General features: G+C 37.3%; 1 protein-coding gene across 1 annotated transcript in view; it reads left to right on the forward strand.

Moving 5' to 3' along the window:
- LOC149258729 (beta-adaptin-like protein A) overlaps positions 1–27,316 on the forward strand; it is a 343,309-nt gene that overhangs the window by 149,153 nt on the left and 166,840 nt on the right. Inside the window, exons 5-7 of the mRNA XM_089416053.1 lie at positions 10,317–10,545; positions 10,672–10,838; positions 11,039–11,248. Coding sequence (XP_089272179.1) covers positions 10,317–10,545; positions 10,672–10,838; positions 11,039–11,248 — 606 coding nt within the window. The remainder of the gene's footprint in view (positions 1–10,316; positions 10,546–10,671; positions 10,839–11,038; positions 11,249–27,316) is intronic.

Consider the following 27,316-nt stretch of genomic DNA (forward strand, 5'->3'; position numbering starts at 1 on the left):
TTAAACAGTAGGCAGATCAACATCGCAGCAAAAGAAGTTTTAATGTAGGTGATTGGGTATTCCTACGGCTACAACCATATAAACAAATGTCCCTCAAGCAAGCTAAGAAGGATAATAAATTATCACCAAAGTATTATGGTCCATACAAGGTGTTGCAAAAGATAGGTACTATGGCATACAAATTGGAGCTTCCTACAACTTCTCGAGTGCACCCAGTTTTCCATGTTCCATGCTTAAAGAAGGTTATAGGTGACAAGCTTCCAGTGCAAACAATATTGCCAGAACTTGATGAGGAAGGAAAAATCATATTGGAACTTGAAGCAGTCAAAGAAACAAGAACTCGACAGTTATGAAATCGATCAATTTCAGAGTATCTCCTCAAGTGGAAGAACTTACCCGTTGAAGATTCCACATGGGAGGATGAGAATTTTATACAGAAGCAACCAGAACTACTCAAGCGTTGAGGAAAACACTTTTTTGAAGGAGGGGCATGTTAGGTCCCTATAATACTAGTGATTCCCCCATTACTATTGTCGTTGTATCCCTTATTGTTATTGTTGTGCCCCTATTGTCCCCATATTGTTATTATTGTGCCCCATAGAATCCCTGTATTGTTATTTTTGTGCCTTTATATTCTTATTGTTAGGTCGGCTTGGTTATATTGTGACCCCTTAGACTCCTATATATAGAAAGGAAGTTTTGTCATTTGAATCATCCAAGAATTGTTCATTTGTGTAATGTAAAGGAGGTTGCCCCCTCGAAGAGGCTGAATTCTAAGGCATTGATCTATCTTTTCTATCTTTTTGTCAGCTGGTTTCATAACAGAGGTATTGCTACCGTGAATTTTTCTCTGTCGGGTGAGCCGGTTAGGTACCCAATTGTACTAAGAAATATTGCATAATAATATAACCCTTAGAATAGCTGCACCGGTTTTCTGGCATTAGGTTTTTCCGGGGACATTTGTCCAAAAATAACAGTGTCACTTGTGTGCTTGTTTTCTTTTGGCTGTTGATCTGTAGATGTTGTGATTGTATTGTGTTTATTTCGGTATTTAAATGTTTTAAATAACTTATTCAGAATTTACAAGTAGAAGAAATAAACCAGCAGAATACAGATTAATTTTCTAACAGATAGACTTAGAAAATTCAACACTTGCACCACCCACTTGGCAGTTGATCCAGGGCCCAGATGGGGATGTGTCTCACCATAGGAGACAAAGGGGGGCTTGCATCATTGTTCCAACCATTTTAGATGTGATACAGGCTTGATCGATATACTTGGAGACCCATGAGGATGTGTTTGTGCCCCACAACCACTTGGGAGCACCACATGTCATTTGCTTGGAGATTAAGAGGCCACTCCCTTTATCACTATATTTGGAGCCCTCCACTCATTTTGGCACATATTGGACTCCACTAGGCCTTCAAATGGCCCTCCTAGCTATTTATCTATCATTTTGGCCCTCTTGAGAGGCTTATTTTTCATGTTATGGAGCTATCTTGGTGGGCTTGTCACTAAGGAATGTTATTTTGCACATTATTTTATTATTAGGGGCATCTTTAGGCCCAATTAGGCAAATCGAACCCTTAGAGGATCATATATATTGATGAGAGGATCATTCTATTCCTCATCATCACTTGGATTTTGTATCTCTCTCCTCTTGCGAATTTCACACTACCTTTTGATGGACGCATTGGAGGTCAGTTGATGCATTTTGATGTTTGGATATTTGTTATTTGTCTTGGAGCTTCATTCTTGGCACCTGCAAGTACAATGGATGGATATAACCTTCATGTCATGTAAGTGCTTTCTTTTATGTAGAATTTTACATGTTTATTGTATAATGTATGAAACAATATTGCTATGGTTATTTTGTGCCCTAGTTGTGATGCAAAATCTTTAAACACTTGGTAATCTTGGCTCATTGCATATATTATTCATTTTTGACAAGAAGATTGAAACATTCCTAGGGGTGGGTTGGCTCTTTGCACCTTGAAACTCTAGTACTTGGCAAATCGAAGTATAAATCCTTGTTGCTGCCTTTCTAGGGCATGTGAAGTTGCAAAAGGGCTCCTTGATAAAGCAAAAACCCTAATCAAAATCACTTTGACTCCATTCTCCTCAATTGGCAAGGCACTGGTCTACAAATCCTTGGTGATCACCATACTTTCACCTCCTTTCTTTAGTTTTTCTGCCCTAACCCTAGACGACTTATCTAGGGCTTTCAACGATTTCCAATCTAGCCGTTGGTTTGCCCAGCGAGTTGGTGATGAGTTGCGCTAGGGTGTCCTCCACTTTCCCTCCAAGTTTCAAGTCAATCTTACGGTTAGTTTGTGAGATACACAAAGCCCTAACTCCAAGATCGTTTAAGCCCTTGGTCCTTCTTGGTTAGTGGCCTTCAAAGTGATCTATTTTGCTAGAAAAACTCAAAGGAAGTTCATTTGTTTTCATCCCTTCTTCTCCCCTTTGCTTGGTCTAGACCTTTTGTTTGAAGTTTCACTCGAAACCCTAGACTTTGCTTGGGTCCACTTGGGCTTCTTTGTGGTCCCATACCTTCATTCATTATTTCACAATGGTCACCTTGAAACCTTCTTCCCTTAGGAATCTTAGGTCTAAGGCATCCCTTATCAAGAAAATATATCCAATTCCTAGGTCTAGGCCTCCTTTGAGCCTTTCTTGGAGAGCCAAACACCTTGCTTCTAAGGCAAGAAAACCCTATCATTTGAGTCTCTCCTCTGAATGGGCTCTTGGAATCACTATCAATCTCATCATTGACTTATCATTCATAGTGATTTCCCATATATCGGGACTCGTCCCATTGGTGAAAGTCCATAAAAGAGCAGGGGACATCGACTGAGGTGACAGTGGGTCCTTGTCCCATTGTTGCCACTTGGTCTAGTAGTTTCCAATTTGCAACCCCTCTTAGGACCCCAGCTAGATTGAGCGGTAAAATGGACCATGGCGAGTCCCTTTGAGTTCATTTCAGGTTCCTTTTGTCCTAGATAGGATCGAAGGTCCTTAGGTGAGCTTATATGTGAACTCATGGTTTTTGAGGAGCCCAACTTTTGTAGGGATAATTACCAGTGTAGGGGCCAATCTAGCCCATTTTGGGTGCACTTATGTCTTTCCACATGTTTAAGAGTCTATAAAGTTTGTAGGTGGCCCAAGATTTGATATTGTAGCCCTCAAATGTTTCTCAAATATGGCAGTCTCATAGTCAATGGCATTTTAATTTTTCACACTTCCCAAGGTGGTTCATGCTTCAGAATGCAAAGTGTTCCCAGAAGTCAAAAAGTCAACAGGGTTCCAGATTGTAGAGCTCAGTGAGAGGACAACATGCCACATGGAGCTTTTCCATTTGGACGAGGCATTCAAGTTATGGGTGGTCGAAGTTAGTCAATAAGGGCACACAACTTTCCAGGGGCAAAACAACTAGAGCATTGCATAATTTTGGACATTTATTACATCCAAAATTATCAATTCTTTAAGAGGAACATAACCCATGTTTCAGATTTTCCAAATACTCAAGGGTGTTAGAGATCATCCACTTAGGCGTGATGATATGGCATGATAAGTTTCCAGGTGGTATAATAGGGGAAAAGTTTGATAGAACAAGAGGAACAAGAGGAACTAAAGAACAAGAGGAACTAAAGCCATGTCTCAATTTCTCTAAATTCTTAAGGGCATTAGAGATCCAACACAGGGGATGATTGTTGGAGCATGTAGTAGGGGAACTATTTAAACTTTTTCTCCTTATCCTTGATAAAAGCTTGTGAACTTATGCTATCTTATGTTCTTTGTTAGATTCTTTTCATCAAACAATTATCAAGAGAAAAAACAATAGAGACAATAGACACAAGAATTAGGCTCCAAGCTAGGGTAAAACCCCTCCAAGGGGAAAACCCAAAAGAACTTCTTCTCTTCTTATAGAATTTGATCAAATGAGAAAACCAAGACCCAAAACCCTAGACCAAGTCCTCCTCCAAGCACCAAGTCATCCCTCCAAGAATCTTCTCCAAATAGGTTAAAGATCAACCAAGTCAACAAGGGTCAAATTCCCTTCAACCTGCTTCAAGTCTCAACTTCAGCCCCTAGCTCGGATCTGCAATCTCATCCTGCAACTCTCAATCCTACAATAATTGTAGAAACCCTAACACAAGTGTGGGTAGAAGAGATCAAATATAGGTATCCTTCCTTTGCTTTAGCTTGCTCCTTTTCCTCTAGACTTTTGGCTTCAAGTCTTGACCTTCTTGCAAAGTTTTAGACCTGCAATTAGATCTGCAATTTCGGCCTTGTAGCAACAACAAAAACCCTAGATCCTTTGCATGTGTGAGAGAAAGATGGTCACAAAAATCAAATTTCGATTTCTCCTTTGGATGCTCTCTTCTTCTAGTCTTTCTCTTCTTGCTTGAGATCGAACTGCAAAAGTGTGTTTCAAATGAGGTCGAGTTCTTATATATAGTCTTCTCATGAGGTCGAATAGCTTCAAATTGGGCCAACTTCTTTTGGCAAGGCCGACTTGTGCTTGGAGATTCATATGGACTTTCTAGACTCAAAATAATATCTTTTATATGTTACAACTTGCTCAATAGGGTCTTATACAAATATTAAAGCCTCTCTTGACTCAAGAAAAATATTCTTTTGACTTGACAAACCCTAGAAGCATGAAGAACATGCTTGACCTAGTTGTCCCAAAAAAATGGAGCACGTAACCCATGCTTAAAATAATAACTTTCTTTCTTCTTTTTCTTGTAACATAAGATATATATAATGACATGAGTATAATGACAATTATGAAGACCGAAACTAGTCACATTTTCCAACAATGATGACATGACAAGCAATGCTGTAGTGGCAATGTAGTGCAGACTATGGTCAAACAAAGCAAGACCCAGATGAAATCAATTCGAGTTATAGCAAACACCAGGTGGTAGAATTGCCAAATTCATCAAGGAGTTTGAGATCTAGAAAAGGGTTGTCGAGTTCAAGTTACTATGCATGGAAAAGTCAAGTCAAAGGGTGAGATAGCTGTTGGAGGTCATCTAGTGGAATGTTGAAACACTAAAGGCTACTATTCTTCATCTTGTTGACTTTTGGATCCTTTGCAAGTGGAACACTGGGCTTCCTGGGGCTGTGAGAGTTAATTTATTATTTAACCCCTTAGTGGCAAAAATCATGAATTTAATGTAACCCCTTAGTGGCAAAAATCATGAATTTAATGTAATATTTTATTAAAAAGTCAATGTTCCACCAAGACGCTGGGACGGGGAGACGCGGGTGTGGGGAGACGCACAAGGGGGACGTGTGGGAGTACCCTCAAATTTTAGGGAAATTTAGGGGGGACGGGGGGACATCGGGGTATATAATTTTTTTAATATATATATATATATATATTTCAAATTCATATTCAATAATGAAAGCATAAATACAATGATACATACATAATTGAATTAAGTAATGAAATACATTGATCCATACTCATCATCCTTACTAATACATAAATGATTCATCCGTAGACCACGAGATTCAATAATGAAATACTCTGATACATATTTATCATTCATTATTCACCATTCTAGAATCTACATTGATTTAAAAATTAAATTCATCATTCATCATTCTAGATTCTAAATTGATTTAAAATTAAAATTCATCATTCATCATTCTAGAATCTAATTAGTACTAAGCAAAATAGACTATAATAGATACTGAAATCTAAAGACTGGAATAGTAAATTGATATAACTAAACTCAAAAACAGTGGAGTGATGAGTCTAAAAGTCACTCTAAAGTACACAGAGGGCTTGGTGCTCTTGATTAAATACTAATTCCATACCCTTGTACATGACAAAATGCAATGGAAACATTGCAATCCATCGAATCCTGAATTCTTGAAAAACTGTTAAGTTTGCTGGATTTTGAGTGAGATCTAAAATTCTACTTTTTGCATATGAAATCCAATGAGGTCGGAACTAGTCTCAAACATCCTGAGCCATTTCATGGTAATTTAAAAATTTAAGTAAAAGGATGAAAATGAAAGATAAAGGAGAATGTCACTTTTACTTTAAGAATTTAACATTACCATGAATTGCATAGCATTAGTAAGGCAATATGATCAAATACTAGGTTTCCCCTGTCATAAATCATTGTTTACAAGCAAATTTAAGGGGGACGCATAGCCCATTTTGAGGGGGGACGCCCAGGCGTCCCCCTTTTGGGGAGTCACGTCCCCCACACTGGGGAAACGTCCCCCTTTGCGTCTCCCCACGTCTCCCTAAAAGGGGGACGTGGGGAAACGTTTCCCCAGACGTCCCCCCGTCCCGGGTGCATGGGGTGTGAGGGGTGCGTGCACCCGACCGTGGGGTACGCATCCCCGTGGAACACTGTAACAAATTACTAAGTCTCCAACATGTGGATGACTAGTAAATATTATTTTCTAGAGGGAGTCAAACTAGTTGTTAGCTAGTCGTTATCTAGACATTAGAAAAAGTTTTATAAAAGGCTAGCCTCCCCTCTAGTGAAATCATTGACTATGAGATCATTTTACGTTATGTGATAGGAACCTATTTTGCAAAATACTCTCTCCTTTGTATTGGATTGATTCTTCTATACTTTCTTTTCGTAGCTTTAGCCTATAATTTATGCGCAATAATCTAACTTGTAGGTATAGGTTGGCTATCACAAAATTGTTGCAGTGATTCATTTAGGGACAAACGATCATGTGGAAGGGGAGATTCTCATCTCACCCTAAGCTACCATCAAGACAATGTTATTGAAATTGAACCAGAAAACCCTCTAGATCGAGAACCGGCAAAAAAATTGGACTAAAAAACTGGTCGACCGAAAACGCATAAAAGATTCAAATTTTAAAGAAAAACATATGTATTCTTGTGCATCCATATGAATCCAAACCATTTATACACAAATAAGCGAAAGTTCTCATTTATATAGCATGTAAGGGTGTGCATAACCAAAATAACACTGAGTGCAATCCATCTATGAATTGAAAATACATAAACAAACAGGCCCTAGATGGTCCTTAGCATCCAAAAAAAATCATGTTACAACAAATACCTACATATCATCAAAATCATTGCCTATATTGGGATCTTCGTCTCAATATCACCCTCTCAGTGTTAAAATAAGATAGAAAAAACTTAGCATATCCAGTCAAGATTTTGTTTGAGTGATGGGTACATTTTTAGTAGGGTTATGATAGAGGAGTTCAACAACCAATGCCACTTAACATCAAGGTACATAGAGGGATTGGCGCTTTTGGTTAAATACAAGTTCCATACCCTGGCACATGACAAAATCCACGGGAAACGTTGCAATCCCCCAAATTTTGAAATCCTAAAAAATTGTTAAGTCTGCTGGATTTTGAGTGAGATCTAAAATTCTACTTTCTCCATATGAATTCTAATGAGGTCGGAACCACTTTCAAACATCCTTAGTCATTTCATGGTAATGTTAAAATTTTAAGTAAAATGATGAAAATGAAAGATGAAAGAGAATGTCACTCTTACTTAAAGAATTTAACACTATCATGAATTGCATATTAATAGTAGGGCCATAGGTTGATTATTAGGCTGCCCCATTAAAAAAATTATGTTTTTTTTTGTTAAATTGTGTTTCGAATGCCTTTGGTCACATTGTACACAACCGACTGGTTCAGTGAAAGAAGGTCAGTTCGGTACCAAACTGGCCGGTTTGATCATAGAATTGGTTAGTTCGGTACTCAACCGACCTTTTCCTGTTCCAGACCTTGAATTAGACTGGTTTAACCCCCAAACCGGTCAGACTGACTGGTTCCTACGTTTTCGATAACATTGCATCAAGAAGACAGAATCTAAGTGTTGGACAAGCCCTCCAGGGAGAATCTTCAACCAGATTTTTGGGATATTGGTAGCACTGTTTCTGTAGCAATTGGGACATCTTGAAGGAGTATATCCTCTTAGTGGGATCAGATTTATTGCAGGTTATTCTAGATTGGTTTGAGTGGGATAGTTTGACCCCCAACTCTTCATTTACTCCTAGTTTTCAAGGGAAAGCTAACAAAAAGAGGGTTGTGATTGCAATCCAACAAAGCCGTAGGAAAAAAGAAATGTAAAACCTTACTTCTTAACCATCTATATATAAAAATTGCAAAAGGGTTTCCTTAGCTTTTTATTTTACTTGTTTGCTAGACATTTCATGTCCTTCTAGCTAGTAAACCCTTGGAGAAAGGTGCATACTTTAGATCTTAGCCACAAGAATAGATATATCTAATCCTTTGAGCTTTATTTATCATATTTTACACAGGTATATCTAGTGTTTTCTGTGCAGACCTGTAGATGTATGTCGCTGTTATAAATTTCAGATTGCAGGTTTTCACCAAAAAGTTAAGTATTTCATTTTTCCTTGTATTTGCTCAGATTTGTTCTAATTATTTTTATTATTACATCTATAGCTTAAAATAAATTATTTCAGTTTTTAAAAGTTCTATCTAGTAGTTAAAATACTTTTTAGGGTAAATACCCAAGGGGTTTTGACCCCAAGACTTGCAAACTTGAATTTCCAGCTTGCTGGAAATTTGATTCTAGCACAGGTTCAAGGCTTGAAGGTGGCCTAAATTGACCATCGTTTAGTTTTTTAGCCTTTCCACCCCTATATCTAAGCTCTAGAAGTGCTCTGGTACTTTTGGGTGGCTTGTTGAAGAGTTTCACTTGTTGTTTTTTGCGTTTTCTGCAAAAATTACAGCCCTATTAAAAGAGGGCAGCAAGGAATTTCATAAAGAAATCCCCTTAACCAATTTTTAAATTTCAGAAATATTCATATATTTGGTTAGAATATTTTCTATAGATCAAAATTGACTACCTACTTGGTATATTTAACACAATTTTGTGTCTTTCGTGTTAGATTTTTGGTATATATGGTTGGAATTTTTTACCGAATCCAACACCTGGTATTTGGTTGCCAACAATTATTATTTGAACAAATACACAACCAGGTTCCTAACACAAAAAAAGATAGCAGAAGCAAAAACTCAATTTGAATCACATACACATAAACAAATTTCTGCCCAATCAATAGTTGTTCATTAATAAATTAATCACAAAACTTTCTGGGGCTCTCGTTCTGGGATAATGGCCTAACTGAGAAGATACAGATTACAAAACGGAACTAGTGAAAGCATTGTATAGCTTGAAGCAACTCCCTCGAACATGATATGAAAAGTTTATTAATATCTCAGATACACCAGTTTTAAAAGAAGTAATTCATGTTTCAATTTCCAATATCGATATTAAATCAAATGTTGGTAGTTTTTGTTGATGACTTGAGAATCACAGGTAACAGTGCAAGTTTGATTGATGAAGAAAATGTAAAACTTTGTAAAGTTTTATTATGTTATTGTTAAGGAACAAAAGTTTGGCAGTGAAAAGACAAAATATCTGTATCACAAGAAAAGTAATGTATCAGAGTTGTTTAACATGTTCAAAATGGAAAATTACGATCCCAGAAGACACCAATGGAGATATAAATGAAGGTTTCTAAAATGATAAATCAGAATTTGTGAATGAAACAATGCACTGTAGACTTTAAGGGAATTTGATTTATCTTACAACGACCATACCGGATATAAAATTTTCTGGTTGGTATGTTGTCATCCCAGGATGGTGCATTCAAATGCAACAAAAAGTGTGCTGAGATATATCAAAGGTACTTTGCATTTTGGAATTTCTTTTGAAAAAAATGAAATTCCAGGTTTAGCAGATATCCAGATGCAGATTGGGCAGGAGTCTTACAAACTTTAAAGGCATTCACAGTGTAACATCTTTTTGTTGGGTTTGCTAGCATGTGTGTGACTTGTGGGACTAGCCTATGGTCAAAGAAACCGTGATCCAGGGGCATCTAAGCCATGAAAATCACCTGGGAATTGTGCCCAGCCTGGGCCAAACTAACCGTTGATGTGGCTGGATTTTTTTGTCTCCTCCCGACTACCACGAGTTTCAAGCCTCAGCCATCTTACAGAATGAAACCCTTAAAATCCAATCAAGCTAATGGGAGTTGATTGGTGTGACAACTTTCATTGGCACTAACAGATGTATAGAAATTTTTAGTAACTATAGTAGTAAGTACCATGCCATTATTCTTTCATCCAATGCTTTCATCCAATGCATGGGGTACTATTTCGATTTCTTCTTTGATATTTTTATGTTGTACTCTTATTAAAATTGTGATGTTTTTATTTAGATGTTGCTGCTACAAATAAGCAAAAGATGAATAATATTTGGGTGTTATGTGATCCATATTCTGACTTTGTTTTATTTTATCAAGGTGTATGAACGAATCAAGGCTCCTTTGCTCACTCTGGTGAGTTCAGGAAGCCCAGAACAGTCATATGCAGTCTTGAGCCATCTACATCTGTTGGTGACACGTGCTCCAATACTGTTTTCATCAGATTATAAGCATTTTTATTGTCGCTACAGTGACCCTTCATATGTGAAGAAATTGAAGCTTGAGATGCTTACAGCCGTGGCAAATGAGAGTAATACATATGATATTGGTAACGACTAAACTGTTGTAACCAGAATTGTAGCTTCAAGTTTACTTAAACACTCTACAGTGATTATTTTTTATGTTCTTTTTCTTTAATTGTGGGGCTGCTCTAAATTGTTTGGTTGATTGTTAGTGACGGAGCTCAGTGAATATGCTGCAAATGTTGATGTGGCCATTGCAAGAGAGTCTGTCCGAGCAGTTGGAAAAATTGCATTGCAGCAGTATGATGTCAATGCCATTGTTGACCGCCTTCTTCAGTTCCTAGAGATGGAAAAGGATTATGTCACTGCAGAAACTCTGGTCGGTATACAGCATTATGATTTGTTCAATTCAGTATTGTATGTGCATAACACTGTTATGTTTGTTGCACACAGAAGATATTTGAAATATTTTGTAAAATTCAAGTACTTTGATAGCTCTCCTGAGGATAGCCTGTGTGGTAATTTAAAAGTGGTTTCATTTCAAATCATTTTTGAATTCTTGTTTGACCTTAAATGTAGGTTCTCGTGAAAGACCTTCTAAGGAAGTATCCGCAGTGGAGTCATGACTGTATTGCAGTTGTTGGGAACGTTAGTAGCAGAAATGTTCCAGAACCTAAGGCTAAAGCTGCACTGGTTTGGATGTTGGGAGAATATTCCCAGGATATGCTTGATGCCCCTTATGTTCTTGAAAGTCTAATTGACAGCTGGGATGAAGAAGACTCAGCAGAGGTATTAAGAAGCGTCAGCACTAAGCTGCAAACTACATGTATTTTTGGTCAAACCGTCTCTCTCTTGCTTCTTTCTTATTTATTTTAGCATCTTATAGTTTTTTATTTTTAATAATAAAATTCTGATTTTAGTGTTTGCATTTTTTGAGAAATGTATCATAGATTACTTCATGGAAAAAAGAGTTACAACCTGGAAGAAAGAGTTACAACAATCTAACAGCAGGAATACAAGGAAATTCTCTTGCCATATAATTAGGAAACATTAAAATTTGAGCCTGGGCTGGGCTTGACCCCAATAAGGAGGGATTCAACATCTCTATATAAAAAAACCGGATATGGCTTTTACAAGCAAATCCAGTTTTTGCTCAAAATGACTCAATTCCCCTATGCTAAGAGAGGATGTTTCCTCATGAAAAGGAGACTTAGATGTGGATTTCTACAGAAATTCAATCGCAGACAACTGAACTGCATGCCATTAAAATTGCGGCTGTCCCTAATCATCTAACTGTTTCCAAGGAGGCTGCCTTTCCAAGAAAGAAAGTAAGTAAAAGTTATATTCAGCTTGAAGCCATGCGCAAAAAGCCTTGGCAGAGGAGAATCTCTAGAAGAAATACTAAATAGTTTCATCTCTACCACCAAGTTTGCAAGCAGTGTTTGTAAAACCAATTTTTTAAATCCTGTTCTTGACAGCCAAACCTTGATGGAGCATTATCCATCCAAATACTTGTGCTTGAAGGAGGATTGAGAATCATTCCCATTACTTTGCCACCTCCTTAGTCATTGTGCCTCAGGATCCCTCACTCCACCTTTTAGCATGAAACAAGGTTGTAGGTATGCCTTTCAAGGTGCTTTGCTACATAGTCGTAGAAGGGCTTTCCACTATTCCATTTCCATTCTCTCAGGATTAGCCCTGATCCTTGGAGTTGCATTTTGAAAAAATAGTTGTCAAGGATCATTTTACTGTGTTCTCATAAGCAGGTTGGTATGCTTTATTAATCTTTTGAGCTTGGTTAGGAGCACAGCAAGTGAGGGTTTCTGATATGGTTTGAGGTTTGCGACCATGTGCCCTTTCCTTGTATTAAATGTTGATTTTTCCTCGGCACTTCAGAATAAGGTCTATGTCTAAAACACGAACACAAACACACTGAAATACCACAACTCCTTGCATTTTGCACAGTGGAAATGTAACAACATTGAACCAATAAAGTACACAATATTTTGCAGACCCAAAACTTGTTTATCTTACAACTTTAATACAACAAACATAGGGCTCCCATACCAGTGATCATGGCCCTTACAATTAGCCCTGATACAAGGAAAACTAGGGTTTGAGATCAACACCTTATGACTCTCAATCTGCCCAAGAACAAGAACAACTTGACTTGCTGAAGAAGTGCTTACACTAGCCCTTTCAGTCCCACTTGTCTTGACCACCTGGCAAGTCCTTTGCCACCTCTACTAACAGAGAATACTGTTGCTCCAATGCCTCTGCCTTCTGTTGCTCACAAGAGTTCTGCTCCTCCAAAACCCTTGCACACTTCAGCTCCAACAAACCGCCTTCTAACAGTAACAATGCTCCTCCAAGGCACTGTTCATAGGCTCCAAAAGTCTGTAACACACAGTCCCTTTGCTTGTTCCAAGGTGACTGTACATAAGCTACAAAACAAGTTCTGCTCACAGTGATTTGTCTCCTACAATATCACTGTTCATTAGGCCAATATACATCAATACTCACAGCCATATAGCTTCATCAAGATGACTATATGTAGGGCACAAAAACACGCTGGCCAAACCCTTCTTGTTGGACAGATCTCAATACATTATCAATTCTGCAATCATCAACTTAGAAAGCAATGCCTCATACCTTCTTCAATGCCTCTGCTCAGTCATGAAGATTCTCGACCCTGTGAACCTATGTGTCTGAGGTTTCTCGGCCTAATTACAGACTCCTGTGGCCACCTCAGGCTCTGCTTACTTCTGCAGCCACCTCAGTCTTGCATCTCTGCGGTCACCTCACTTACTCAGTTTTTAAACACCTGCGCATACCTTGATGAAGCTCGGCCCTTACTCCAGCATCACCACAGGCCTCACAGCCTCACTGTGCAACAAATTTAAGGGTCTCGACCCTCTTCAATGCAACAGAAAACAACTCGGCCTTTACACAGAGATAATTCACCGATTTATGCCCAGAACCATATCCAAAACAAGCACGACCAGCCCTCCAAACCTCGGCCTGTACTAGAACACAAGACATAATATATTTGTCCTTCTTTCACTCCTGCTCGGCTCCTTGAGGATCTGTGGTCTTCTTAGGCTCTTGTCTTCACATAAGACGAGTTGTCCTTGATGCCAAATGAACTCAACCTCATCTCTACCTATAGTGTTCTTAGTGGAGTGATATTGCCACCAAGGGTCATATCTTTTAGCCCAAACCGACTTGAGCCTACATCCTCAAACACCATCAACATTAGAAATAAAATTCTTCTCATTGACATAAACCCTCTCCATTGTAGCCTTAGGTGCCCTTTAGCTCATCAAAGGTGCCCCTTATGCAACCAATGAATAAACAATAATTTTTCTCTTGGGTCATCAGCCCACAACTTTGGGTCCAAAGTGTTGAAAATGTAACTAGTGTCAGTCTTCATAATGAAATTCAAATTTCCTATTGATGTAATTATTATATTCATTTATTATGATCATTATCGTTATTTCTATTTCTAGTCAAAGCATGTTCTTCATGCTTATAAGGTTTATTGAGTAAAATAAAATTTATTTTGAATCAAACAAATGTAATTGAGTCAAAGTCCCATTTGGACTTCTTGTAAGAAAAAGAAAAAGATATTTTTCTTGAGTCAAAAAGAGTCAAAATGTTCTCCACAGACCAAGTCGGCTCTCTTGGACAAGCCAGCCTAGAAGAAGCAGCTATTCAACCTCCTAAATGTGTATATATAGTAAGCAATTAGATCACTTTGGCAACCAATCACACACTCATCTATCTAGATCAAAATCTGTGCAAGAAAAAGAAGAAAAACAACAAAAATCAAAGAAGAGAGAATTTTATGTTTTTTGCCCTATTTCTGCTCACACGTGCGAAGGTTCTGGGGTTACTCTGAAAAATTACAGGTACAAATTATGAGATTTGACCAGATTTGACTATGTTTGACCAATGTTGACTTTGACTTGGTTGAAGAAGGTTTTGAAGGAGGGCTGACTTGGGTCTTGTGGTAGTCTTGGTCTTGGTTTTTGGGTCTTGGATATCTCACTTTGTTCTGATTCTATAAGAAGATTTGTTTGGGTTTTCCCTTTTGTGGGGTTTTGCCCTTGGCTTGGAGCCTACATCTTTGTGCTCTGTCTCTTGTGATCTTCATGTATTGTATATTTTGGTTATTGCTTGATGAAGAAGACATAAGAAAAGAAATAAAAGCCAACAAACATTCACAAGTAATTATCAAGTAAGAGGAATCAACCCTAATCTACTAGCATATTGATTTCTCAAAACAAGGCTCACCACTTGGGTACATTGCCCACAAAACACATTTTTCGTGGGTCAACTCCTCACAAACCCAATATCCTAGAGGTTGTGGGAGTACCTCCCAAGCTACACTTTTCAACATTAAATCCTATCATATCACCTTGATTGCTCATCCCGTTTGCCTTGAAAGGCCATGACTTCATTGCAAGGCTATTAGAATTTAGGGAGCCCCATATGGTTGAACATGTATAAACTTAATAGTACGACAAACCAGAGCCTCCCACCAATGAATCAATTCATAAACCCACATTCGCTGAGGAGAGTGTCCAGACTCCAAACTCTATGAACTAGAGCATGGAAATGAACTAACTCCAAATGTGAAACATTCAACTTGAAGAATGAAGGAGGAGGCAAGTCAATAACATGATCCAAGGAAATCACGTTTTAAATCTGAAGGTGATACAAGCTTGTTAAATCCTTGAATGCATTAATAGGGCCAAGTATGTGAAAAAAAGACATCCTCTTAGTGTCCATAGAATTGGTTGAATTAAGTTCGCACTTGATCATGCCCCTCTCTATACTTGGTCCAAGTGAACCACCTACAATAGTTGAGCCCCTTTTGCTTCTAGGTGGGATCAAAAATCTAGGGTGAGTCTTTGCACTAATACTATGCCTGCTCCTTTGCTCCACTAATCACTATACTTGAGCCACCACCTCTATCTCCCACCCACTCCACCATATTAAGATCTCCACCAACAATCCACTTCATAATCCCGATATAGGAATCCATCCAATCCTATAGTCTAACATAGTCCACACTGACATTAGGAGTGTAGGTCGTGCATAATCCAATCAACTGGTCCTAGATCAAAAGAGTAACCCAAATAGACTATTTGTCTCTATTTCAGTCAGAAAAATTCTGTAAATAGGATGAAAAGGCAGCCACCACCACCACACAAACCCTTTGATGAGCCTTAAAAGAATTATTTTGGACATTATGAATAAGAACTTCACCAAAAAGTTTAGTAAACTTGTCAATAGGAGGGCACATATTGACAAGTAAGGTTGGGAATTCTTGCCAAAATGGGTAGTTGGCTTGATTACTATCTTTTGGGTTAAAATCTACCCTCCAAGATTGCATAGAAGCAAGGGGTACAACAATATTCCAAGTACCAAACTATAAAACTTGATGTGCAATAACATTTGAGTTGAATAAGAAGCAAACATACTTTGAACCCAAACCTTAGTAGGAATTCAAGGATCCTTGTTCTCATTGGTCTCTTTGTTCATTAGGCGCCATCAACTAAGTGTTGATTTTTGTAATTATGGTTGGTCTTCATAATGAATATTTGAGTCCTTAATATATTTGTAAGCATGTTCTTCATGTTAGAAACAAAAAGGAAATTTTAAAAGACACGTTTCTCATGTCGATCGCGAAAAATAAAATTTGAATTTTTGGAAAAAGAATTTTTGGCTCCAAAAGATGTCATGTCGACCCTAGTGTAAGGCGCTGCCATTTAGACCAAGTCTATATAAATGAAGCATTCAACCTCCCTCGTGTTGCGCACATTTTGTCAAAGTTCCAAAGAAGCAATTGTGCCAATTTTTTTTCAAAGATCAAGATCATCAACCAACAACTTTTTGAGTAATTATAAACCCATTCTGCAAATTTGTAATGTAAATGATGCTAGTAAGACCGTGTATTTATGTAAAAACCTAGGTAAGCCTATTATTTTGGTGGTGAATTTTATCCTAGGAGGTTTTTCGTCTCACTGATTATCTGTGTTTCTAAACATGGATGATCAATGAAGTTTTTCTCTTCAGGCTCACCCCAAAGCTAGGGTGGAATTTATCATCAAAGTCTTAGGTGAGTCCTAGTGTTCTAGTCGAGTCTTTTGTAAAAGTGATTTGAGAATAATTTAAGCTAATTGGCTAAATTATTTTATTACAAGTCACTTGGTCTAGTAGATCATAGTGTGTTGCAGAATTGGGTAAGTTATTTGAGGGTCTATAACGAAATGGTATTCCCCCTTTGAGGGTTGAATTATTGTAAAATCTTATGTAAAAAATATTTTAGTGCATGGTCCCTCATATTTAAGCACCATGGCTAAAATATGTGAGGGCGGAAAAATAATTAATCCCCTCAAGTGTCGATAAATAATTTTTTCTGGCAAAAATAAAATTGAGTCCTAAGACAAAAAATTAATTAATTAGAGTATAAAATTAAGATGTTAGAGAAATTAAATTCTCCAAGTGGAAAAATTCGTGGGTCTTAAAGAATTCAAATTTTGGAGGTTCCCCACCAAAGGAATATTGGAAATTTCAAGAAAAATTGGAACCTTGGACCTTGATGGTTAAGTTAACATCAAAATTTTGACGAAATTAACTCAAAATAATTATTTTTGAGCTAATAAAAAATGGTTTTAATGAGAAATTCGAAAATTCCTCAAAAATAATTATTTCGACAACAAAGATTAAAAGATCATCGAAGATTTATCGACGACCAAAAGTATTTTGATGCGGATCAAACCAACTAGTCGTTATTTTCCACTTGGAGGATTTTCTCTATAAATAGAAGACATTTTGCTTCTATTTCTCATCTTGATCTTGAGCTTTGCTCTGATGTAACTTTGTAAAAGCTAGTGTAAAGCCACTATCCCGCTGGGAACGTTTTGATCATCATAATAAAAGACTTTGGGGTGCAGTTCATGGTGTCTTTGTCTCGCTGATTTGTGGTATGTGCTGGGTACAGACCATTGTTACTTGGGAGCGGGAGCGGGAACGACATTTTCAGAAGCTTCCGGTTTGGGAGCGAATCCCGGAGCGTTTTTTATATAATATATATATATTTTTTATATTTTGATAGATATATGTCAACAAAAACATGTAGAATAATGAATTAAATATAAAAAACATAAAAAAACATAGATTGAACCATAGAACAACAATCATCTAGAAGTTATAATCTTTAACCACGTCCACAAGTTAGTAACATAGTAACATACAACATATTGAGTCTCATGATTCATCAATCTTAAAGTTTCAAGCTTTCAAAATTCAATATATAACATTTATCATCATTCATAACCAAAGTTGTACTTGTAAGCTAAGTGTAACCATTACAACAAATAATATCTAACATGAAATGAAATGTTATAAAATGAAATGAAACAACTTTCAACTTTCATGAAGCATCATATTCATAATTCATTACTAATGAGTTATAATTGCCAACTTCAAACTTAAATTGTCATATATTGTTTAAAAAAATATCATAATAAATATGAAAGAGTCAATAGTTATAAAAGCTACTAGAACTAGAAAAGAGAAGTAAATCTATTATCTATTTCTTATGCTTGGGTCTCTTGCCACCACGAGAAATGTCTAATTTTTTAGTCTTACTGGAAAATTAGGATCTTTGTCATTAATATCACCCTCTAAGCATTAATATCCAGAGGTATCTTTGTCATTACCTCTGTATCTGTATAGGGATCTTTGTCATTAATATCACCCTCTAAGCATTAACATAAGATAGAAAAAGCATAGCATGTCAAGTCAAGATTTTGTTTGAGTGATGCGTACATTTTTAGGAGGGTTATGATAGAGGAGTTCGACAACCAATGTCACTAACATCAAGGTACATAGAGGGATTGGTGCTCTTGATTAAATACGAGTTCCATACCCTAATACATGACAAAATTTAATGGAAACATTGCAATCCCCCAATCTTGAAATCCTGAAAAATTGATAAGTCTGCTGGATTTTGAATGAAATCTAAAATTCTACTTTCTCCATATGAAATCCAATGAGGCTGAAACTACTCTCAAACTTCCTGAATCATTTCATGGTAATGTTAAAAATTTAAGTAAAAGGATGAAAATGAAGATTAAGGAGAAGGTCACTTATTTTCATCCTTTTACTTTAAGAATTTAACATTACCATGAGTAGCATATCAATACTAGGGCCTAGACTTGATCATTAAGCTGCCCCACTCAAAAATTATTTGTTTCTTTAAAAAAAAATTGCATTTCGAACATTACTACAAAAAAAAAATTGCAAAAAAGGCAAAACGCTCCCGAAAAGGCAGGGAGCGAAATTTTTTTTAGGGAGCACGCTCCCGACCCGCTCCCGAGTCGCTCCTGCCCGGAGCGCGGATTAGGAGCAAGATCGAGGGGGGGTGAGGCGCTCCCCCGCAACACTGGTACATACATTCCTATATTGTGCTTCAAATATTAATTGAATCGTTATTTCATTTGTAGATGATAGGAACATTCTATTGGTAAGATTTGGGCTTATCTTAGGTGATCCGATTCATTGTATGTTTTAACGGTTTCTTCTTGAGAAAATATATAGACTTTGCAGGTTCCCTAGTCCTTGGGCTCCAAGTTCACAAACTGTGGGCACATGTCAACTATGTTTGGATTCTGAATATTTTATGTGATTTTCTAACTTCGCCAAGGCTGTGGTTTGACTTTTAACCTTCAAAATACATTTAGCCATTATCAAGATCTACACAAATTCTATTTTTCAAAAAATTTCTCAAGCATTATATATTTGTATATAATTTGTAAATTATTTTTGTAAGATAATTTTTTGAAATAATTTTTTCTAACCCTTGTTTTGTAGCAATTGGGGTTTGGGGTTTTATTTTATTTTTGTATATATTGGGTTTTTTGGGAAAATTTCTTTTTATTTGTACAGGTGAAATCTCTCAAGGGATCAAAGAAAGGAGTAAACTTTTGAAGTTTCCAACCCTTAAAAACCCTAGACGTCTAGGGTTTTTGAGCCCATTTTTGCAGGTTGTTTATTTTCAAATTGGGGAAGAAACCCATTTTTTGAAGGCCCTAGCCCTTACCCAACCTAAAAGACTAGTGTTTGGGACCTATTTTGCAAGCATTAAGAAGGTTGTAAGCCCTACAAGGGCTAGATCTCATTGCAAACAAGGGTTTCTTCAAGGGATTGACATTTTATCTCTAATAATTTGTGATTGCAGCAATCATAAAGGTCCGATCTTTGGGTTTTGAGCTAACATTTTGTGAGTGCAGGTGTTGAGGAGTGATTTCTCTCACATCTCCAAACTTGGCATAGGTCATTAGGCTTTGGGGTTTGCTTCTATTGCCTTCATCTCTCATTTTAATTGACTGCATAATTTATATCAAATCTGATATATTGATATAACAATGACATAATCATCATAATACAAGCCTAAAGAACCCACACATTAAGCTAATAACTCATACAAGACATCAAAATAAATTACAAGAGTTTGATCTATCTATTTTATTGTTTTATCATTATGTTGTCTGTCATATAATTTTCAAGGCCTGATTTGAAATTCAAGAGGTCTGTTCTGAAAGTTTCAGGTCTGATATAATTGTTACAACAGTGTATTTAGGGCATAAACACACAAAATAAACCTAAATTCATTAACAAGTCACGTAAGACATGAATTTCGTGCTTAAATTGATTGCATATAAGTTATTTTTGAGGACTGTTGACCAATTTCCAGATCTGATATATTTCCTACAACCATTTATGCAGTCATATAAACTAAATAAGAATCATCAAAATTGATTGAAGATCATCTTAAAATCACTCAAATTGATTAGCTAATCTCTGGAGCTTAGTTGACATTAATATTTAAATTTTAGACACCTTGTTGGTTTATTAAACACTGAATCACTGATTTTTTGAGTTATTACAAATCTGATATATATCATTTTGAGGTCTGATCTGAGCATAATAAATCTGATCCATAGTGTCTAAGCAATCCTATAATCAAGTGAATATCATTGGAAGTTAAATGCATTGATTTTCTAGCTTATCTCTGGTATCTTGCATCATTTATTGAATACTGATATAAAATTGCAGACCTTTGAATACAAAGTTGCAGCGATAATAAATCACATATAAATCTCCAAAATTGGGTAAATAAATTTTACAATTCATAATCATTCATGGTTGAAGTGATTTGGGCTTAATTTTGGTCATTGACATCTTTTACACTCTTGCATTCACACAAGTGCTTTAATCAAGTTGATAAGTGTTTAATTGGTTAATTGCTCTAACTGACATTGTGGATTAATGCTCTTAAATTCTCATTGCCATTACTGTCATTGAGTGGATTCATTGCTCATTGTTAAATTGGATATTGTCAAGGGTCTCTTTCTTTTTCAGACTTCATCAGAGTCTTCATATCTTTCTTGGAGATATCTTAGTCAGATCTCTTGGTTCTCGGATGTTGATTGCCTTTTCCATGGTTTCATATTCCACAATCTCTTCCTTCCTTTCTTTTACACATTTCATTCCTAGGAACTTCCAATCAGAGTTCCTTCAATTTATGTCAACTACCTCATATTACATATGAGGACATATTATGTTGATTTCATCTAGTGAATGTGTGACCCATGCATTCTTGCATCCTTTTAGAGGAGGAGATCCCTTTTCTTTTGATTATGTTCTCAAGATAGAACATTGATCCATGTTACTTGCAACCACATGACATGACTTTACAATATCGAATACAAGCATACATACCTCATTTTTCTTTGTGTCATCCCGACTTCCTTCAACAACTTCCTTGATTGAAGAGAGATTCAATTCCTTGATTTCACCTCTTATGTCAACATACCATCATCCTATGAATTCCACAAGTTTGGAATTCTTGATGAAACACTTGCTTCCCCTCTTGATCGGTGAACCTTTTGATGAAGATTCCATCAGAGAATCTCGAGGATCTAGAGTATCCCTATTCATCAGATGTTTCCTTTTGACTGATGTATGTTGAGCTTTGTCTTGGATGACTTTTTCCTTTCCATAAGTGCCACTTATGTTTCCAATGAGGTTCCCAAGAGCTATATCCTTCATAGTTGATTGCCATAGATATCAATTTTATCCATCTTTCATGCTTCTTTATGATGATGTCCCGAGCTCTTGCTTTCAATGCTTGTGTGATGCCACGATGCATCCCATCATTTTTCTTAGTGAATCATGATAGCCTATCTTACAATAAAAGATTTAGGAACTTGAAAATAACTTAGGTGAGGAGGACTATCTCAGTCATAGTAGAGATCTCTTACTTCCTCTTTCTTGGACTTCTTCCATCCAACTTCCTCCACTTCTTCGATGATATGGGCTTCTTCTCTTCCCCCTTTTGATATCGTCTTTCTTGATCTTAGGACAATCTCTCTTGTAATGCCCATATTCTTGACACCCATATTATTGAATCTTAGCCATGTTTTCTTGAGAACTATGCTTCCCGAACTTCCCTTTCCTTTTAGTAAATGTTTGACTTTTTTCACGTGGTCCTTCATTACTTCTTGCCTTCAACCTGTCTTCTTCTATCTTGAATAGAAACTACAAGTTGTTGAATGTAATAACATTTTTCTCCTTACGGGCATTAGATACAAGGTTACCTTGTTCATCAGTTAATGCATTCAGAACAATGGAGACAATTTCTTTATCAGATATCATCTCTCTTAGATGTTGCAGTTGGGTTCTTATTTGAGATGCTTTTGAGAGATATGTAGATATCTCCTCATCCTTTGACACCTTCAATTTGAATAGATCAAATCTTAGTGATATGACCTTTCTTATCGCACCTTCAAAGAATAGTTCTACCAGCTTATCATGTATCTCTTTGATGTCTCCAACCCTGCTATATAGGGAATGAGGGGATATTTGACAGACTCCATAAGAATCTCTAGAGCCCTTAGATCCCTTTCCATGTATTCAAATAGTGCTTGTCCTTCAGATGGTTTAGAGACCTTTCCATTGACATGATCAATGACTTCATTTTCTTCGAGGACTATGTCTATCCTCCTTTTCCATGCAAGGAAGTTCGATGACCCAACCAACTTATAGATTTCCTTGCAAAACGAAGTCATTTTACTAGATTAGATTATAGAAGAAAAGATACTTACTTGTCAAGTGAAGATGAAATCTTCAACTTGATCCCTTTGATGATGATGATGATCTTCTTCCAAATGAAATCCTTTCTTTGATAAAAGGAGATTACCCTTTTGATGATGACAATGCCTTTTGATCTAGCTTCCTTTGGATGAATAGTCTTCAAGATACTTCAACTTCAAAATGATTGAGAGCAGATCCCAGGAATGCTTCTTTGATTGAGTTAGGGTTTTTACTCTCTTTAAGATGATGATTTGATATTGATCTTGAAGTTCTTCTCTTGGATGAATAAACTTCAAGTTACCTTGATTCATAGATCTCTTCAACTTGAGTAGATGTAGGGTCTTTGAGGTCTCTTGAGATGACTTGAGGATTCCAAGACTTCTTGTTGGTGTAGACTTTCTTTGATCTAGGGTTATGATGCTTCCTTTGTAGATCTTGACTTCAAGATGGTCTTCACTTTGATGCCTTCCTCGAGATTTAATTTTTGAGTCTCCCTTGATAAGATGCCCTTCCTTGACTTTGTCACCTTAGCTCTGATACCATGTTGAGAAATCTAGGGCATCAAGATTAAGTGATTTCTCTTCTATTGATAACTGCTTGTGAATGCTTTTTACTTCTTAGATTAGGATATTCTTTTACTTATGTTAGTATAGTGTTATTCTTCATCAAACAACTACCAATGCATAAACTATAAAGAGACAAGACACATAATATAGGCTATCCACTAGGGCCAAAGCCTCTCCCACTTGAGAGGAAAGCTTGAACAAATTCTTCTTCTTATAGAGACTCCAACTGACGAATACCAAGACCAAAACCCTTAACCTATTTGCCACTCCAAGACCAAGACACAAAGCTTCCTCTTCCTTCTTGAGTCAACGAAAGTCAAACTCCTTATTCCTTCCTCCTTCATAGCTACCTCAGCTTCCTTTTCTCTATTTCGGACGTATAATATCTTGGGCCTAATTCAAAAACTCTTGGCAAATGAGAATGATCAACTTTAGCTGTTGATTATCCTCGCTCTAGAAGGAGACTTCTTCTTGACACTTCAGCTTGAGACCTTTCTTGTTCTTCACCCAAAAATTGTCTTTGCAATGTGACTGTGGTAACTCGCTCTCCCTATAGTAGACAACAACAAATTCTCACATGTGTGGAGTGTACCTAGCCCAAAACAGAGCCAAAATTAGCACCAAAGACTTCGCTCTTCTTTTCACTTTCTTCGCTGGTTATGAGGCTCCTTTTTAGTGATCCTCACACTTCTGCTTATTTTAGACCGTGACCGAATTGTGTATCTATGAAATGAGGCCAAACTGCCTATTTATAGTTGTTGCCCATGATAATAAGCTGACATGACATGTATGTGACCAACATGTCCTTTGGTGAAGATCTCTTATTCTATCTTGAAGCCGACTTATAGGAGGTGTCTTTTCTTGGTCTTAGAGGGCCTTCATATACATTTAATTGACTTACACAAAAACGCAACATGCCCAAGAAGGGTCCTTTATACATGACATTGACTCAAATTGACTTTTATGACTAGATGACAAAACCTAAAGGTTCATAATGGGAACCTTAACTAAAATAAAATTCCTTGATCATGAAACCCATGATTCAAGTATTTACAAAATAAATTTATTTTCTTCTTTACATCAATTACATAAAATGACAATTACACGTCATTATGAAGACCTAACCTAGTTACACTTTTCAACACCCAAGTCCCCTGCTCTTCTCGGATTTTCATCGACGGGAGGAGTCACAATACTTACTCACTTGTGATAAATGTTTCTTTGATAGGTTTGAAGTGAGGAAAGGCAACTCATTCAATGGAAAGGTTTAACTAAGGTGCAACCTTTGGGAGAAACTAGTAAGACTTTCCTTGAAAAAACCCTTTGAAAATTAACTACACAAGACCTAGGGTTGAGAGTGGACACGTGATATATATGTATCTGAGTTCAAGGTAGGTGAGAGAAAGGCAATGTATGATTTAACCATGATGTACCAAGCAAATGATGGTGCGAAAGAAACCCATGGTGTACCAATCAATGCTCTGCATGAATGGAGGCCCATAGCTCTCAATGCTCACCCTACAAATGCCATCATGATCCTCTAGAGGGCTTGGATCCCATATAGGGAGGCCAAATCCAAGATGAAGGCCCACCTACAATCCTGTATAAGATCCAATGCGTCTCGTCACCATTGGATACAGTAACTCATTAGTGCAACTGAGTGAATAAGCTAGTTAATCAAGGGCAAAAATGGACACTCCATAGTAGGTTTCCCTTTTGAATTTGGGCCTTTGAACATGTAATAATGTTACCTTCTTGGTAGGAGTGGTTAATGAAGGACCCTAGTAGGTTGTTTCAACCTCTAAGGGAATGACATGTCCAAGGTAAATCCTTCAAATGTCAGGTGTCATGTGAAATAGTGATGGAACAGAGTAGGGACAAAGGGAAAGTTCGAAGCCACATGCCATGGTACAAGGGTAGCCATGATAAGGAGTGCCCACACTTTGGGTATATGAGTGTACGAGGGAGCAATCGTGGTACATGAGTTACCCCGACCTTTGTTTTTCCACCCTTTTTCATTTGCCTTTTGCCTTTTATTGATTTTTTCTTTATTTTACTGCTTGGGGCTCCAGGGAATAAGAGCATGATGTGTATGATATAGCAATGATTACTCCCTTAGGGTGGGGCAGTTCTTTGCTCACTAGGGGTTGGGACATTCATGGGTTCCTTAATGATGCAAGGGGCACTCGGAGGCCCTAGGAACCAAGGTGACGACCATGATGATAAGGGGTAGAGCTCATGCTTGGCTTTTTCCCACGCACTAATTTATTGTCCCGACCATCTTTTGCATTTTGTGGTAAATTCCCTTTTGTATGTGGCCATATTATCCTTTTATCTTTTTTTTAGCAACAACAACCTCTAGGGCATCATTCCAGGTCCGACCCAAGGTGTGGACAAGGGGAAGGGGATGCTAACACCTTGTGGACCCAATCGACAAATGTGGACCTAGATAGCAAAATCTGAAAATGGCTTGTAATGAGCGGAGGGGGGTGAGATATATGGTATTGGGAAGCGGGAGCATGCAACCAAACTTAAGGTTTTCCTTGTAGTGACCTTCCTAAAGCTAGTAGCCAATAAAAGAGATCCCACTGGAGTAGGATTCATAATTAACCTTCTAGTTAAGGTAAGGAAAGAAGACTATAGTCAAAGTTCTTCCTCCTTCCAAGTCACCCAATAATCCATACCCAAGTGTGCCCAAGAAAAACAAGCATAAACACCCTATTACATAATGAAAAATTATACCTTTAGGATTGGATGGCCCACCTTCAAACATACGATCATAATAGATGAGCGAGGGTACGTAATGGTTGGCTCAGGTGGTGGAGATAAAGTAGCACAACAAAGCTATTCGGTGGTTGTCAGGCGCTGCTGCTGCCGGTTGAAGGAAGATACATCAGAAAGAAAGCTCTCCAATGGGGTACCCCACTTTTGGTGGGCTACAGGTACCACCCCTGGTTCATGCAAAGCTGTCTCTTTCTAGAAATATCTTTGAATAGCAACTTGATGGAATGTGCTGGCCCTTAACCCTCTAGGTTTGCATAGTGGGGAAACACGGGGGTTAACAGAGTGAGACCAAACTAAACACAAGGTCAAGTTAGAGGGGGTGAGCACCAAGCTCTATAAATGTGATGGGTGGAATTTTCTCTATAGAAGGCTATTCTAAGCAGGAATGGGTTGGGAATGATATTCAGTGTAAGAATTAATGTGCCAAGCATCAAAGTGGATTGTTGCATGGGGATAAATGAGGAACCGAGGGGAGGAAGGGATGCGGAAGACGACGGGGCCAAGGAAGAAATAGGGAGTGAAGGCCAAGTCTACCTGATCAGCAAGAGGAAGTGAGTGAGAGATTTGGATCTCTTGGATATGATTAATCAACATTCTATTGGCCAAGACATAGAGAATGTTATTATGTTCATATTCAAAATGATAGTCTATTTAGATATTTACTTGCGATTAACAGAGATGAAGATATGGAGCTTGTACACAATGATGGCTAGACTTATGATGCAAATTGAATTTGAAACTGTGGGGCCATATTATAAATAATGAGATGATATGTTGAGGAAGCAACATTTCACCCGATAAATTAGGACCTCTAATGAATACTTCATGGTAACTTACCAAATACAAAATGGACCACATTGCAAAGTACACTTAGTGACATAGTTGAGGCTAACCATTATTAAACTATTAGTGAATGATTAGTTGGTTATTCATAACTACCAACTTATATAAATGCATTAAAAGTGATTATAGGGCCAATTAATTTGGAGTATGTCTAGTGTCTAACATCTCCCTTGGAAACTTCTCAAAGGGGTTACCAGACCTTCTATGTGTGTTTATTGTTTAATAGAATAATCTATGTTATCACAACATTCTTTCTTGTCCAGTGTGATGAGTTTCATTGTAGTTCATTCCCTATGTACTCTCTTATGCATGTAAAGTATATATGGTCCATTGTGCAATGCTTTATTTGTGACGGGCCAAGATGTGGGCTAATAGGAACCGATATATTTCTAATTTCTGAGATTGCAGCTGAGTTGAAGCGGTTAATTTTAAATGATCACTGTTGGTTAGAGCTTAAGTTGTTGATGTTAAAGAGCAAATTTCCAGCATTAGG

This window comes from Pinus tabuliformis, chromosome 6 (assembly GCF_031772625.1).
Source record: "Pinus tabuliformis cultivar Carrire ecotype Pingquan chromosome 6, CPIR1, whole genome shotgun sequence".
Lineage (NCBI taxonomy): Eukaryota > Viridiplantae > Streptophyta > Pinopsida > Pinales > Pinaceae > Pinus > Pinus tabuliformis.